Source organism: Macaca thibetana, chromosome 15 (genome assembly GCF_024542745.1).
Source record: "Macaca thibetana thibetana isolate TM-01 chromosome 15, ASM2454274v1, whole genome shotgun sequence".
Classification (NCBI taxonomy): Eukaryota; Metazoa; Chordata; class Mammalia; order Primates; family Cercopithecidae; genus Macaca; species Macaca thibetana.
The window spans coordinates 65,311,699-65,328,451 of record NC_065592.1 but is presented as its reverse complement, the minus strand read 5'-3'; the positions used below and the strand labels follow the sequence as shown (position 1 = coordinate 65,328,451).

The window sequence follows — 16,753 nt, the reverse complement described above, 5'->3', positions numbered from 1 at the left end:
GAACTTTTCGAAAATTATAAATACCCTGTAATCTCAACACATGAAATAATCAATCCCAAACATACCATATGTATGTCCTTGCACAGGCTTCATGCATACATACACAGATAAACATACATGCATTGTTCCACCCCACATGCTATTCGATAGGTGCGGTAGTCTGAATAACGGCACCCAAGGTTATCCAGGCCTTAATACCTAGAACCTATGAATGGTACCTTATATGACAAAAGAGACTTTATAGATATTAGGGATCCTGAACAGACTCATTATTGTGGGTTATTTGAGTGTGCCCTAAAAGCAATCACAAATCAAATCTCCTTACAAGAGGGAGGTAGAGAGACACCGCAAAACAGAAGGTGGTGGGACCATGGAAGGAGAGTGATTTGAAGATGCTATGCTGCTGGCTTTGAAGATGCAGGATGTGGCCATGAGCCAATGAATGCAAGGAATGTAGCTCTAGATGCTGGAAAAGGCAAGGAAATGGATTCTCCTCTAGAGCCTCTCAAGGGAGCATGGCCAGGGGACACCTTGGTTTTGACCTAGTGAAACCCATTTCAGACATCTGACCTCCAGAACTGTAAGAGAATAAACCTGTATTATGTGAAAACACCAAGCTTTAATCTGTTATAGCAGCCATAGGAAATTAATATAATGGCCTGACTGACCTGTATTTTTTTTTTTAATTGTCTGCTTATGTCTCTTTGCCAATATTTTCATCAAAGTGTTTTCTTTCTGGATCCATTTGCAGTGTAACCTTCTTTCATATATGTTCAAAATCTCAGTTCATTATCTTTGAAATGGGTTTATAAGCGTTTTGTCATAACAATCAAAACTATCACTCTTTTTTCCTGTTGGTGCCATGTTTGAAACATACTTCTCTACCCAAAAAAGATAGAATTATTTGCCTTAAATTTGTCTTAATATTTAAACAATAACATCTCCAACTATTGTCCTTTATTACTAAGAACCGTACAAAGCAACACATCCCTGCACATGTGTCCCTCTCCCCTTTGCCCCTGGCCCCGGCCCCTGGCCCCTGGCCACTGCCAACATTGAGACTTGACTGGAGAAAAAATGTGGACTCCAGACTTCTTGGACACTCCCATTCCATACCCATACCCCCTATGTCAAGTCTGTCCCCCTAAAATAGCTTAATGCCTGATGTAAAGGATGTGTTCAGTAAAGGCTTTTTAAACCTGGAGTGTCTATAAATTCATAAAACTAGCATTAAAAAAAAAAAAAATGCAATGCAGGCATCCTTTCCTTCCTTTTCCCTGTTTTGATGCGGCAGGTCTCAGAACTGGAAAATGAGCAAGGATAACACTCACTTTTATTTCTTAGATATTTGTTAGGTTTTTTAATAAATGTATTCTTTTTTTAACTCTTTATAAAGTATTTTTATAGTTTAAGGGAGCCATTGTGAGACTGTATGAAATAGCTATATCAAAATGTGTTGTATCTTGAAAAAAATAATGCTTTTACAAAAACGGCAGTGCTCTTCAATATATTATACGTATATACTATGTTACGTTTGCTTTACACTTTGCAGTTTTACAAAATGCTTTCAAATAAATTATTTTGTAGGTTAAATACATATTACCAAATAATTTTTACTTATATGGGATTCTCTGAAAAGGTATCCTTATATAAGTTACATAACTAAGTTCTGCTGAAAATATAGGACCCATCTACTGTACTGAGACAAAGAGAATGTATTGTTTAAAATATACGTTTTACATAGCCAATCACAGGCTTAATTTTCTTACAGTGATTACATAAAATTATTTTAATATAATCAAGCTACACATTACAGGTATAATTTCTTTCAAAATAGGCTGAAATTTTTAAATGGCAAAGAATCCCTTAAGCCAATGGGAGATCTGACACACAGAACTTTATACACACACACACACACACACACACACACACACAGACTTTTTTTTTTTCCTCCATAAAAGTCAAGTTACTCTTGCAGAAAACTTTCCTAACTACTAAAATAAATAAAAATCAAAAGCTTATAGCTGTATTGCCTACAGGGGAGACCAAAAACTATGCCCACACCTTTGAAAAGGTTAATTCATCAGAGCTATATGGAGTTTTAACATTTTTCATTCTAACTATAACATTCTGCTTACAAGGTAATTTTAAAAGACCCTTGCTGGTATGAATATTTTCATTCTAGACAATAAAAATAAATAACATAGAAATTACTTTATACAGTAATAAAAGTTATATGTAAATCCCCAAATATCTCTTCAGTTTTAGGCAATTTCAGGGTTCTTCCAATTTGTTGGTGGCTATTAAGTCTTCAGACATATAGCATGCATGGTACTGAACTATATATTACTCAAAAATGTACCTAAACCAAATATCACTATGCCTTTGAGGAATTCTATTCTCTGGTCATAGAATAATGTTCTACAACCAGAGACAAAAGGGGGAAAGAGGGAAGAAGGAAACAGAAAGGGGACCAGAAAGACTGATGAATTTTCAGAAAACAAGCAATGAAGAAGTTTGGCACATTTCAAAAGACAAAGCTCACAAGTATCTGCTTTTGGGTGTTTTATTAGTCATCTTAGGTTCCTATTTTTATCATGAGGTAGATGAAAAGGGAATGGATGAAGGCGTCAGAAAGAAAAAAAGGATGTCAGGTAAAAGAGGGTAAAAAGTTAACAAAAGGCAATGAGCTCACTGTATCCTTTAAGATTCTGACAGCTCGTTTATACAAACTTCAAGTGAAAAGTGAGTCAGCCCATCAGATAAAAATGGCAATGGAGACACCAACAATTATGGATAGTGTTTACTATGCCCAAACATTTGGACTTTATTTAATTATGTGTGCATTTCAGTTTACGAACACAATCAGCCACAATCATCTTTTTAAAATGTGTATTCCAGAAGATCCCTTAACTAACTATTTGAATAATCACAGCAATTATCATTGTGCCCTATACTCATTAAGAACTCAATGATGGCTAGATTTTTTTTCTTTAATGTACTGCAAATCCTAGCAGTCTACTCTGAGGATCCATCTATATTTTCTTAATAGTATATGCTATGGTTTAATGTTTGTGTCCCTCCAAAATCCATATGTTGAAACCTAACCCCCAAGGTGATGGTATTAAGAGGTGGGGCCTTTGGGAAGTGATAGGGTTCCACCCTTGTAAATGGGATTAGTGCCCTAACAAAAAAGCTTGAGGGAGTCTCTTTGTCCCTTTTTGCTTCTTCCTTTTTTTTTTCTTTCCCCTCCCTCCACTATTTTTGGCTTCCTTCTGCCACATGAGAACAAAAAGAAGGCACCATCTAGGAGGAACGGGCCCTCACCAGACACTCAATCTGCTGCCACTTTACTCTTGGACCTTGCAGCCTACCAAACTGTGAGGAAATAAATTTCCATTGTTTATAAATTACCCAGTCTAATGGATTTTGTTACAGCAGCCCAAATGGACTAAGACAGTATATTAATTTCACACATTCATTTTTCCAACATATATATACTGAGCACCTACTATGTGGCAAGCATGGTGCATAGGTGCCAAGTACACCATGACAAGCAAAGTAGAGCAGACCCATTATTACAGAACTTAAACCTTAAAAAAACAGATGATCAAAAAACAAATAACAATTAACTGCAAAATGAGAAATGGAGTGACAAACACAAACAAGATGCCAAGACAGAAAAATGGGGGAAGAGTAACTACGTTGGTGGAGTCACTGAGAAAGTGGGAGGACACACCAGCTGAGAGTGGAGGATGGCCAGCAAAAAGCCCGGAAAAGAGTTAGGGCAAATATGCTCTAATCCGGAGCAGCACGACAAAAAAATTGGATAAGGCTTGTGGCTGGAGGGTCATGCATGAGGGCAAGAGTTGCCCTCGATGAGGCAGAAGCAGTATGTGGGAGCCCAACCACCTCAAGCCTTATGAACAAAGGTAGATTGGGGCTTCAACATTTTTTTTTTTTTTTTTTTTTTTGGGGGGGGGATGGAGTCTCGCTCTGTCACCCAGGCTGGAGTGCAGTGGCCAGATCTCAGCTCACTGCAAGCTCCGCCTCCCGGGTTTACGCCATTCTCCTGCCTCAGCCTCCCGAGTAGCTGGGACTACAGGCGCCCGCCACCTCGCCCAGCTAGTTTTTTTGTATTTTTAGTAGAGACAGGGTTTCACCGTGTTAGCCAGGATGGTCTCCATCTCCTGACCTCGTGATCCGCCCATCTCGGCCTCCCAAAGTGATGGGATTACAGGCGTCAGCCACCGAGCCGGGCCGGGGCTTCAACTTTAGACATGAAAACTCATGGATGGATTTTTAAGCAAGGAAGTGAAATCATCCCATTTAATTTCTGAAAGGATCACTCGTCCTGATTCACACAAACATACTGTTAAAAAATAAATGAGACAGTTGGAAAAATTTGAGCACTGATAAGTTACTGGATGGATATTATTACATTTTAGGTGTGATAACAGTCTTGTGATATTTTTAAAAAGCAACCTTTGCAAGCTAAAACACAGATAAAATGATGTCATATAAAGCATATAAACTATAGCTCTATATCAATGTTAATTTCCTGATCTTGGTATCTGAATGGTAATTATGAAAAAGATTGTCTTTGTTTTCAGGAAATATATTTTAATATCTTTACAGGTAGAAATAAATTATCATGTCTAGGGTTTGATTCCAAATAATCTGGGGGTAGGATATGGATGAAATAAGATTGGCCTTGAGTTGACAACTATACAAGCTAAGTGATTAGTATATAAGGTTCGGTTTACTATCTTCTTTACTTTTTGTAGATGTTCAAAATTGGTCATATTAAAATTCTTTTTTTTTTTTTTTTGAGACAGAGTCATCCTCTATCGCCCAGGCTGGAGTGCAGTGGTGCGATCACAGCTCAACACAGCCTCGATTTCTGTGGCTCAGATGATCCTCTCACCTCAGCCTCCGAAGTAGCTGGAACTACAGGCATGTGCCACCACACCTGGCTAATTTTTTGCATTTTTTGTAGAAAAGGGGTTTTACCATGTTGGTCAGGCTGGTCTCAAACTCTTGGGCTCAAGCAATCCACCTGCTATGACCTCCCAAAGTGCTGGGATTACAGGCATGAGTCACTGCACCCAGCCCAAATTATCTTATTTTTAAAAATAATTTTAGGCCGAGCATGGTGGCTCATGCCTATAATCCCAGCACTTTAGGAGGCCAAGGCAGGCAGATCATCTGAGATCAGGAGTTCCAGACCAGTCTGACTAAAATGGAGAAACCCCGTCTCTACTAAAAATACAAAATTAGCCGGGTGTGGTGGCAGGTGCCTGTAATCCCAGCTACTCAGGAAGGCTGAGGCAGGAGAATCGCTTGAACCGGAGGTGGAGTTTGCGGTGAGCCCAGATCGTACCACCGTACTCCAGCCTGGGCAACAAGAGCAAAACTCCGTCTCAGAAAAAATAAAGTAAGATAACTTGGGCTGCTGTATGAAGAAGAAGTGGGGTGCAGTTGGAAAAGTGGAGGGAGAGAACAAAAGAAGCAGGAACACACATTAACCACTAGCCAGCTCTTAAAGTAGTCCAAGCAAAATCGTATAGTCACTTAAGCTAATGTAATAGAGTGGAGAGAGAGGAAAGTGAACAGATGGGAAATATATTTTGGAGGTAGAAATCATCAGACTTGGTAATGTGGAAATTAAAAGAAAAGAAAGGAATCAAAGATGTCTCTCCCAAGCTTCTGACTTGAACAAATGGGTGGATGGTGGGTGGAGACATTTACAGAAAAGGCAAAGTTTTCAGATAAACAAAGGAGGTGGATACCAAGAGTTCAGTTTGGGACATAAAAATTAATGTGTTTGTGAAACATCCTAGTGAGTGATCAAAGAAGCAATGATTGGACCTCTTTCCCATTACAACTATCAAAACAGCCAAAGACAGCAGCAGGGAGCAGCAGCCATATCAAGAAGGTTACTTATGGAGGAGGCAAGGAACTCAGTGTAAGAGCAAAGTCCTGGCTTTCAGACACAAGCTAAGCATTGCTACCAGGGTGAGAGGGTCAGAGAGGATACTGAGCCTGCAGCAAGGCAACCACAATCACAAAGGTCCTGCTCATAGGGGTTCACTGGTCATTTACTTTGCACAAACACCACCCCGACCACGACTCAGTCTTCCATCTCTGCTGGGACCTCCTTGGTAAGATGAGATCATTGGACCAAAGTGTTGCTAAGGAGCTTTCCTTCAGAGGCTTTCCTTCAAGTTATGAAATCTTGTCACTTCTTGTAGTGAAAAGAAGCATTTATAGGATCTATATCTTAAAACATGTACAACACACATTCTCATTCCCCCTATGAACTTATATGAAGAACTTCACAGTGGCAGGTCTAAATACAATAGCAGACCATTAGAGTAGATCTAATAGGACAAAAGAAAATACAAAGAGAAGCAAGCCAAGTGGTAACAAAAACAAGGAAAAAACACCAGGAATGCTGTTTACCTTGAGCTTTTTAAAGAACTTTTATTTCCATTTACTATATCATTGACTCCATGACATACAAATTTTCATCATGGAATATCCCTAACCCCAAGATACATCTTAAAATTGACAGCAACTTTGACTGCCCTAAATCAGTTATGTTCTTAGGGAGAGGATCTGCATTTGCTTCTGCCAATTACCTGAGGACACCACTAACCTGATCCACTTAAAGTTAAATAACCTGCCTGAAGTTGTTGGGGGGGGTGACACCATTTATATGTACTCAGACTCCAAACCAGCTTACAATTCAAATTCTAAAGAGCGTTAAAAAGTCAAACATAGGTTCACCATACAACTCACCAATTCCACTTCTGTGTCTGTATGACAGATAATTTAAAACATGTTCATACAAAGACTGTACACAATTGTTTACAGCAGCATTATTCACAATAGCCAAAAACTGGAAATGACTCAAATGCCCATCAACTGATGAATGGATAAATAAAATATGATATATTCATAACAATGAAAATTATTCAGCCATAAAAAGCAATGAAGTGCAGACGGTCCCCAACTTGGTATGGTTCAACTTACAATTTTTCAGCATTATAATGGGTTTGTCAGGGCATCCAATGCATTTTCACTTACTATATTTTTTATTATGATGAAGTTATCAGGATGTAACCCCATCATGAGTCAAGGAGCATCTATCTGTACTAACACATTCTATGACATGTGTAGACACAAAATAATACAAATTAGATTATTCTATTTACATAAAATATATACAAAAATTAAATTAGTGGTTGCCCCAGCTAAGGGTGACAGAAATTAGATTAGTTAATGCCCCAGCTAAGGGTGGGAATAGAGAATGACTATAAAAAGGCACAGCTTTCTTTTTCAGATGATAAAAATGTTTTGAAGTTAGATTGTCGTGATGGTTCTATAATTCTGTAAATACATTAAAATGCATTAAATTGTATACTTAAAATAGGAATCTATATGAGATATAAATTAATATTGCAATAGAGCTGTTTAAAAAAATTATCTGGGTGGAGAATCTCATTAGAGGGTTTTTTTTCCCCTCCCTACCTAATAACAAGGTTGAAATATACACATTTCCTTGCTGTGCCTTCCTGCATGATGATTTTATTTTTCCTTTCCTTTATGCAAGGTCTCCTTAAAATTCCTCATTGTGTTTTTTTCCTTCCTTAAGAATATATAAGATAACAATATCAATGGCATCTTAGATCTAATAAAATAACTATCGACTTGGTTAAGAAAATCAAATTAAGAGAGGACAAAACTCCCTTTCCAGACTTGAGTAACATTTATATTACCTGCAGGGAAAAACTGGAGCCAAAAAAAACAGCAGAGAAAAATGAAAACAAATCTAACTCTGCCTGGAGTCACTATTTATAACTTAACCACTCTGAAGAAAAATAACAGATGTTTTCCAACTATCATTCACCAATATTCACCCTTAATTAAAACAGACAGAACTATTGTAGTTGATCAACACCAATTGATATAACCTAATGAGGAAAAGAAAATGGCCCTAAAGGCCTTACCTCACTCTAATCTACAACTTATGGTTCAAAAGAGAAGGTGTGGAGAAGGAAAAAGTTTGTGAGAAATGTTATCATACAAAGTATTTTTATACTACAGTTGATCTTAGACAAAAGGCCAAGAAGGAATCAAAATATTTTTATTTCCATTGTAAGCTTCTAATTACCTGACTAAAAATATCTGCCAATTTCACCTTCTACAGATCAGTACAAATTCAAAGCAGTTCTTGCAAACAGACACATTCATCTCCACTGTATTCATACCACCTCAGGACTCTCGTGAACACATATGGATTTCTGTATGAGGATAAATTCAAAATTCTCGTAAGATGCTCTGGAATATGAAAGACCACCGCTGAGAATATATTAAACCTGTATCTGCTCTAACAGTCTTTGAACATAAGTTTGATCTGTCTCCCCTGACTTCTCTAACCTACCATGAAAAGAAAAAATTAATCAGTGCCCAACCAGGCCTTCCAGTTAGATTTCTGTCCCACTGCCCACAGTGGTTTTTATGAGAAAAGGTTAATCAAAAATACCACCAGCCAGGTACAGTGGCTCATGCCTGTAATCCCAACACTCTGGGAGGCAAAGGTGGGAGGATCACCTGAGTCCAGGAGTTCAAGACCAGCCTGGGCAAGATAGGGTAACTGTGTCTCCACAAAAAATAAAATTAGCCAGGCGTGATGGCACCTGCCTGTAGTCCCAGCCACTTAGGAGGCTGAAGTGGGAGGAGTGCTTGAACCCAGGAGTTTGGGGCTGCAGTGAGTTGAGAACACGCTACTGCACTCTAGCCTGGGAGACAGAGTGAGATCCCGTCAAAAAAACAAAACAAAAACAAAACACCAAATCACGATGACTATAAATGGTTAGTCCATTCTCCCCACTAGACAAGACCAGGAATCCTCCATGACCCAACTTCGTTTGTGTCCAGGGCCCCACTGGTGTTTCAAACTCACTGCTCTGTGCTCTGGCCACTGTCCTCAGAGCTGTTCACCCAGCATGTCGCCACCTCTGACCCTCTGCACTGGCTCCACCAACTGAAATGCCACCCACTCCTCAAAATCCAAAGCAAATGCCAGCACCCCCATCTCCCAACCAAAAGATAGCTTTCTTTTGGAATTCCCAAAACACTATATTTACTCTTCACATGCCATGTCACAGTTAATTTATCAAGAGATTTATTACATCCACCACTACATTGTCAGAGATGGCAACCGGGTACTAACACTGAGAAAAGAGGACACTCCATCATCAGAGCACTGGAAGTGCAAACCAGCATGGAACTGTTAAATCAGGAAGCAAGAGACTATAGCTAATATAGAACTGCATATTATTGTGACAAATTTCTATATATCACGCGATGGGTCTAATTTACAATTGCTCCTTAAGAGGTCACCTCCTTATGCCAAACAGGTCATAAAGTTCACAAACTATTTTAATTTTAATTTTAATTTTTTTTTTTTTTGAGATAGAGTCTTGCTCTGCCGCCCAGGTTGGAGTGCAGTGGCACAATCTCAGCTCACTGCAACCTCCGCCTCCCAGGTTCAAGCGATTCTCCCGCCTCAGCCTCCCGAGTAGCTGGGATTACAGGCATGCACCATAAAGCCCAGCTAATTTTTGTATTTTTAGTAGAAATGTGTTTTTGCTATGTTGGCCAGGCTGGTCTTGAACTCCTAACCTCAGGTGATCCACCCACATCAGGTGACCCACCCACCTCAGCCTGCTGGAATTACAGGCGTGAGCCATCGCACTTGGCCTATTTTAATTTTTAAAAAGAACATGGTCAATGTACCACTAACATTTTTTTACATCTCTAATTTTTCCTCCAGTTCTAAATGGTGGAGATTTTTGTATGATCTACCAGTTTACAAAACTAGCAATTTCTCAAAATAGTTAAAATAACACAATCATTACCACAAAGATCCAGAGGTAGGAAAAATCTATGTTGAGAGTGGTAAATTCATTAGGCAGAAAAAGAAAAATAAGAAATGACTTCCTTTGTGGAAACAATTTAAGGCCTCCTTCATCTGTTAGTGTGAATCCTTTCATTAGGCATTCAAGAGAAAATATTCACTGGAAGAAATTAATCATCAGGTTGGCAAGAGCACTGCATCTTGATACAGAGAGATTGAAGCATTTGCTCTCTGCACTAGAAACATAAGATCAAAATGTATGCTTCAGTAAGTGTAAGGAAAAAGAACTCTACTCAGTTTTGCAGAATTCACAAAGGGAATGTTATAGTATCACCAATTTAAGAGGAAATGTGCGAAATATTGACAAACCCTGAAATGAGGACAAACAAAAAGTTCACATAAAAACAAGTGAAGAAAATTTTTACAATTAACATGTATTTATAATCAGAGGCCTCTGACTTGGACTGGAAGTCCATCACTTCTCCGGTGTCTCCAGCTTGCCAACTGCAGAACTAGGGACTTCTCAGCCTCCATAATCACATGAGTCAATTCCTTACAGCAAATCTCTTCATATATAGACATTTTATGTCTCCTATTGGTTCTATGTTTCTGGAGAACCCACACTCCTACCAGGGAAAGCAGAAAAGTACCGATATTCACTGAGCACCAACTATGTGTTTTACTCCCGTTATCACATTTAACTTAAATTTCATGTAATCCTCTCAATAAATCTATGAGAGGAGAAAACAAGCTCAGAGAAACTGGTCCCAGGCCTCCCAGCTAGTAAATGGCAAACTGGGACTAGAGTTCAAGTCTGACTGTCAAGTCTGTGGTCAGTCCCATCTCCCCAGGAAGGTACATGTAGTTGTGTGCACGAAGGCAAAATGAAACCACACTGCTGTGCTTTGGAGTTTTATGGCTGTGTGTAATATTTCCTTTGTTCTCTCACTGCCATTTTTTGTCATTACCAACAAGCTCTGCTTTGGAAACTACCCCCTTACAATACCTCTCAGAACGCTGTAAGGCAAAAGTATGCACAAGACCAAAAGGCAAAGTTTATTAAAATCAGATTGAAATCAATTACAGACTCTGAATGGAGGCCTCTGCTACAAGATTCTTCGAGTATGGACTCCAGCATCTAATCTGGCTACATCTTCTGGCTTTGGGATCTATTTCTCTCCATTAGGAGAAGGGTTCCTATAATGTGTTGCTATAACCAAGGTGAGAGGAATGGAACAATTCAGCAACACTGAAAAGGACACACAAACGTTTAAGCGACAGTCTAAAGGACACGAGAAACAATGCACACCAGAAACCTAAAAGGGCAAGGTAAATTCTAAAATGGGGAAACCTTTGGATTTGTTAAACTGAGCAGGACAGGGAAGTTAAAATTAGACAAGAGAAAGAAACTGCTGGCAGATAAATACAGTCACAGAGAAGTTCCGGAGGCAATGAAGGGAAAACGTGTAGTCATTAGAAACTGAGGCAGTGTTAAGAAGCTACAGTCTTCAGGATGAGAAATGACTGTAGAATAAAAGACACCAAGACACACAATGCTTCTCGAATTCCCCACTTTAAAAGTACATGAAGGGGTTTCTCTAGCAAATATGAAGGATGAACAAGCTAAAAAATCTAATGTATAACATGAGGACTATAGTTAATAATAAATAGTACACTGTATTCAGGATTTTTGCTAAATTAAATTAAATTTTTCCTCCTTGCCACAGGAGGAAAAAAAAATGGGTAACTAGGCCAGGCGCAGTGGCTCACACCTGTAATCCCAGCACTTTGGGGGAGGCCAAAGCAGGTGGATCGCCTGAGGTCAGGAGTTCAAGACCAGCCTGGCCAACATGTTGAAACCTTGTCTCTACTAAAAATACAAAAATTAGCTGGATGTTGTGGCAGGCGCCTGTAATCCCAGCTACTTGGGAGGTTGAGGCAGGAGAATTGCTTGAACCCAGGAGGCAGAGGTTGCAGTGAGCTGAGATCACACCATTACACTCCAGCCTGGGTGACAGAGCGAGACTCTGTCTCAAAAAAAAAAAAAAGGGTAACTATGTGAGACGATAGATATCTTCATTTGTTCTTCTATAGTAAAATTGTACTAAATATGTATCTTATAACATCATGTTGTATACCTCATATACACAATAAAATTTATTTCAAAGCAAAAACAAAAAGTACACAAAGGGGTTTCTGATAGTCACAAATCGAAAGCATCTCCATCACAGGAGTCATTTTGGATGATGTTCTGAGAACCAGACAATGCTAATATTAAACCATCTAACGCGGTTGAACAAAAGAGTTGTTTTTGTGCAAACAGAGGCATCTAGATCAAAGGAACTGAATGGAAAGCCCCAAAACAGTGTGTTATTATTTTAATGAACTTATTTGATAAAGGACATATCAAATATCAATTCTTTCCCTCACGGACCTGACAAACGGTGTTGGAAGAGTAGTAGTGGACTAGCAATTTTAGGGCTGGTATGAGATAGGAATTAACTTCAGCTGGGTTGAATTCAGGGCTTTTGTTTATTTCTATGGTTTGATTTTTTTAAAAACTGATAGATGTTAAAAACTACTTGCAATGCCTTCCTGACGTCCCAAAGGTAAAGTCACTACCAGCCTACTGAAGCCAGTAGGAGCTCAGAGAAGCACAAGCATCAATGTGCACTGCTCACAGGTCACAGTGGTCCCATTGGTCAGTGAGACCCGTCCTCCTCTGTGAGGCCTGCACCCCTCTCTGGTGTGTGTGGCATGCTAGCTCCCGCTGGAAAAAGCAGTGTCTCCTCCGGTAAACTCCAATCAGCAGCCCCACGGCCTCATCCTTTTCCATCCCCTGGACTGCGATCGCCTACTACAGCCCAAGCTCAGTTCCCGCCAACACCCAGGGAGGAGCAGGGTTGAATAATTGTAAGATTTCTGACTGGTGATCACTTGCCCACCATAGAAGTGATTTCTTAAAAATCACATAAACAGGCCGGGCGCGGTGGCTCAAGCCTGTAATCCCAGCACTTTGGGAGGCCGAGACGGGCGGATCACGAGGTCAGGAGATCGAGACCATCCTGGCTAATATGGTGAAACCCCGTCTCTACTAAAAATACAAAAAACTAGCCGGGCGAGGTGGTGGGCGCCTGTAGTCCCAGCTACTCGGGAGGCTGAGGCAGGAGAATGGCGTAAACCCGGGAGGCGGAGCTTGCAGTGAGCTGAGATCCGGCCACTGCACTCCAGCCTGGGCGACAAAGCGAGACTCCGTCTCAAAAAAAAAAAAAAAAAAAAAAAAAAAATCACATAAACAGATTATCTTCCAAAGAGTACTGTACAAATAGGGAGGAGGGGTAAAAGGGTAACTTTACAGTGGAAAAACCTGACAAACACTACCCGTGCCATGTGACCAAGTTCAACATCGGTAGTGCTAAGTCACATTGATATCATGGACCTTTGCTACGATGTGACAAGAATGGCCCTTTCCATCTGGGGTCTTCCTCCCAAAAACACATGACCACAGTCAAATCATGAGGGGAAAAAAAACAGACCAATCTCAATTGAGGGACGTTCTACAAAATAACTGACAGTACTCCTCAAAACTGTCAAGGTCACCAAAAACAACGAGAGTTTGAGAGACTGTCACAGCCAAGAGGAGCCTAAGGGGACATGACGACTAAATGTAAAGTGGTATCATGGGTGGAATCCTGAGACAGAAAAAGGACACTAGGTAAAAACTGTATCTGGATAACGTATGAACTTTAGTTAACAATAATATATCCATATTGATCATTAATTGTGACAAATGTACCACGCTAACTTAAGAAATTAATAATAGAGAAAACCAGGGCTGGTTACACAGGAACACTCTGTACTACCTCCTCAATAATACTGTAAATCTGAAACTGCTCCTAATTAATAGGTTAATTCCAATCACAATTAAGTTTAAAAAAACAAAACAAAACAAAACTATAAGCCAGGCGTTGGTGGCTCACGCCTGTAATCCCAACACTTAAGTGAGTCCAAGGCAGGCGGATCACGAGGTCAGGAGATCAAGACCATCCTGGCTGACACAGTGAAACCCAGTCTCTACTAAAAATACAAAAAAATTAGCCGGGTGTGGTGGTGGCTGCCTGTAGTCCCAGCTACTCGGGAGACTGAGGCAGGAGAATGGCGTGAACCCGAGAGACAGAGCTTGCAGTGAGCCGAGATAGCGCCACGGCACTCCAGCCTGGGTGACAGAGCAAGACTCGTCTCAAACAAACAAACAAACAAAAAAAAAAATACAAACATTAAACTTTTGGACAAAATAAAAATGTGTCGTTCTAAAATAAAGAAAAATTGCAATCTGGAGCAAATATCTATAGCAAATATGACAAAAGATTAGGGTATATATAATTTAAAGTCCATAAGTATGTTAAGAGAAACATTCTGAAAAAAGCTAAGAGACAAAAGAAAACTAGAAGTCATACAAAAGACGCAATGTATTTTTTAAATAATTTTTAAAAATACTAAAGTAGGTATCATTTAAGTTGCAAAACTGTTTTTCAAATAATACCCAGTGATGATAATGTGACAATTTAAACCACTTTACTTATATAGTATTGGTAGCCAACTAAATTGATAATACTCTTGTGGAAGTACTGTAAAACAAACTATGCCCCTCTACCCCCACCTGAACATGTGCATGTTAAAGCCCAAACCCTCAACATGATGGAATTTAAATATGGGGCCTTTGGGAGACAATCAGATTTAAATGAGGTCAGGAGAGTGGGGTCCTCAGGATAGGATTAACACCCTTATAAGAAAGGACATCAGAGAGCTTTTGCTGTCACTCTCTTGGCCATGTAAGAACACAACAAGAAGGAGGCAGTCTGCAAGCCAAGAGGAGAGCCCCCACCAGAACCCCAACCATGCTAGCACCCTTAACTCAGACCTCTAGCCTCCAAAATTGTGAGAAAATAAATTATTGTTGGTTAAGTCACCCAGGCTATTGTGTTTTGTTATAGCAGCTGAAGTTAATTAATACAGAAAGGCAATTAGAGATATACAAAGAACACTGAACATATTCATCCCTTTTAATTCAGCAATTCTACATTTGTAATGTTAACCTTTAGAAGCAATTCAAAATATGACAAAGCTATACACATGTAAAACTTAGTTTTACATTTTTAAGCCAGTGATAACCTAAATGTCTAACAATGGAGAAGCAGTTAAGTAAGTTGTAATATTCCACTTGATCTAATATGATTTAGTCATTTAGAATTATTACAAAAACTATATAGGCTTACAGTGAATGCTTTTAATAAAATTAAGTGCAAACCAAACACAAAAATCTACAAAATGAGACTAATGATATAAATAAATACGAACAACTATTAAAAGAGTTAGTTATAAACAAATAATTTGTTGAGAAATATTTTATTTTGTTACACAAAATAATACTCAGAAATGTATCTGAGAGTATTATTAGATAGGTCCTTTCTTAAATATAATCACAACTTCTTTAATTATAGAAAAGTGACTTTTTTCTGAAAATAGCCACTGCAGTACTCTCCAAAAAAATGAGAATGAAACATTTACTTTTTATGTAAGACAACCATCAATTTTTCTTGACTACATACTTTTTATTATGTTATTACTTACATTGAGATGGTTTCCAAGGCATCTTCAAAAATGTCCTGGGGGAAATAAAAAATACAATGAGTTTCTCAAGAATTCTAAATTAGTTTCTCAAGAATTCTAAAAGAGAAAACGAATACATGCATTGGGGAGAGTGGTCCTGGCAGGAAGATCTAGCAGGTAGTAAAATCAATCAACTTAACGCTCATGGAACTCTGTTCACAGAAATCAAGCACATGAATTTCAGTGAGATTTATTTATTTTTTTAAAATAAGGCTGTTAAAATACTCAGCAAGTGATCAAACTGGTCTAACTTAAAGAGACTATGACATCTTTTAGGAAGTTGCCTTTCACTCCTAAATCTCAATCATCCCAATTGTAGAGTAAAATAAATAACAGGACTTGCTCCATGTAGTCTTTTCTTTCTCCATGGCTAGCTAAGTGAGCATCCTCTGGGCCTTCATTTCACATCTCATTGCACCACCCTCTCAGCTCGTCTCCCTGCCACCAGCCTTTCCCCCAGTTTACTCTGTGCCACACAGGATAGCCCTTTGCTTCATGCCACTGGCCTGATCACAGTGCAACAGGATGAGAAACGCACACACTCATATGCACTCAGAAGTCCACACACGCACTCCGCACTCAGACACAGTGACTCACACACAATCTCACAGTCACATACACAAACACACATGCCCTCACTCAAAAACTCACACATACACAACAGCTCCCTCACAGCTGCAAAAACCAAACCTAAGCTCCTCATCCAGGTATCTGGGGTCCACCACAACCCAGCCTAATCTTCCAAGATCCTTCTCTGACATCCCCACCACTCTCAGCATAGCCCAAGCCATGAGACCTCCAGAAGGGCTGCCTTACTGGTCTCCCCGCTCCTGTGCTTGACACCCTCCATTCAATTCTTCACATGACAACCATATCATTCTTTTACTTCATGTTTTTGAATAAGCATACACCATTCCAGTTTTCTAGACCTCTTCGAGAGCTTTCCATTGCACTTAGAAAAATCCCAAACTCATTCTCCCTATCTACAGAGCCCTAAAACAGCCCCGCCAGCCTCTGACCACATCCCCTTACTCACTCGACTCTAGCCACAGGTCTTTCTTTCAGTTTTTTGGACAAGCCAAACATCCCACAGCTCTCTGCACTGTCCCCTTTTTTATAATGTCCTTTGCTCAATTATTCCCATGGCTGACTCAT

General features: G+C 39.4%; 1 protein-coding gene across 2 annotated transcripts in view; it reads right to left on the bottom strand.

The window, feature by feature from the left end:
* Window positions 1–16,753, bottom strand: part of TTC39B (tetratricopeptide repeat domain 39B) — a 143,768-nt gene that overhangs the window by 87,815 nt on the left and 39,200 nt on the right. For both annotated transcript variants that reach the window (XM_050759579.1, XM_050759582.1), the window contains exon 2: window positions 15,560–15,594. In XM_050759579.1, the coding sequence (XP_050615536.1) occupies window positions 15,560–15,594 (35 nt within the window). The remainder of the gene's footprint in view (window positions 1–15,559; window positions 15,595–16,753) is intronic.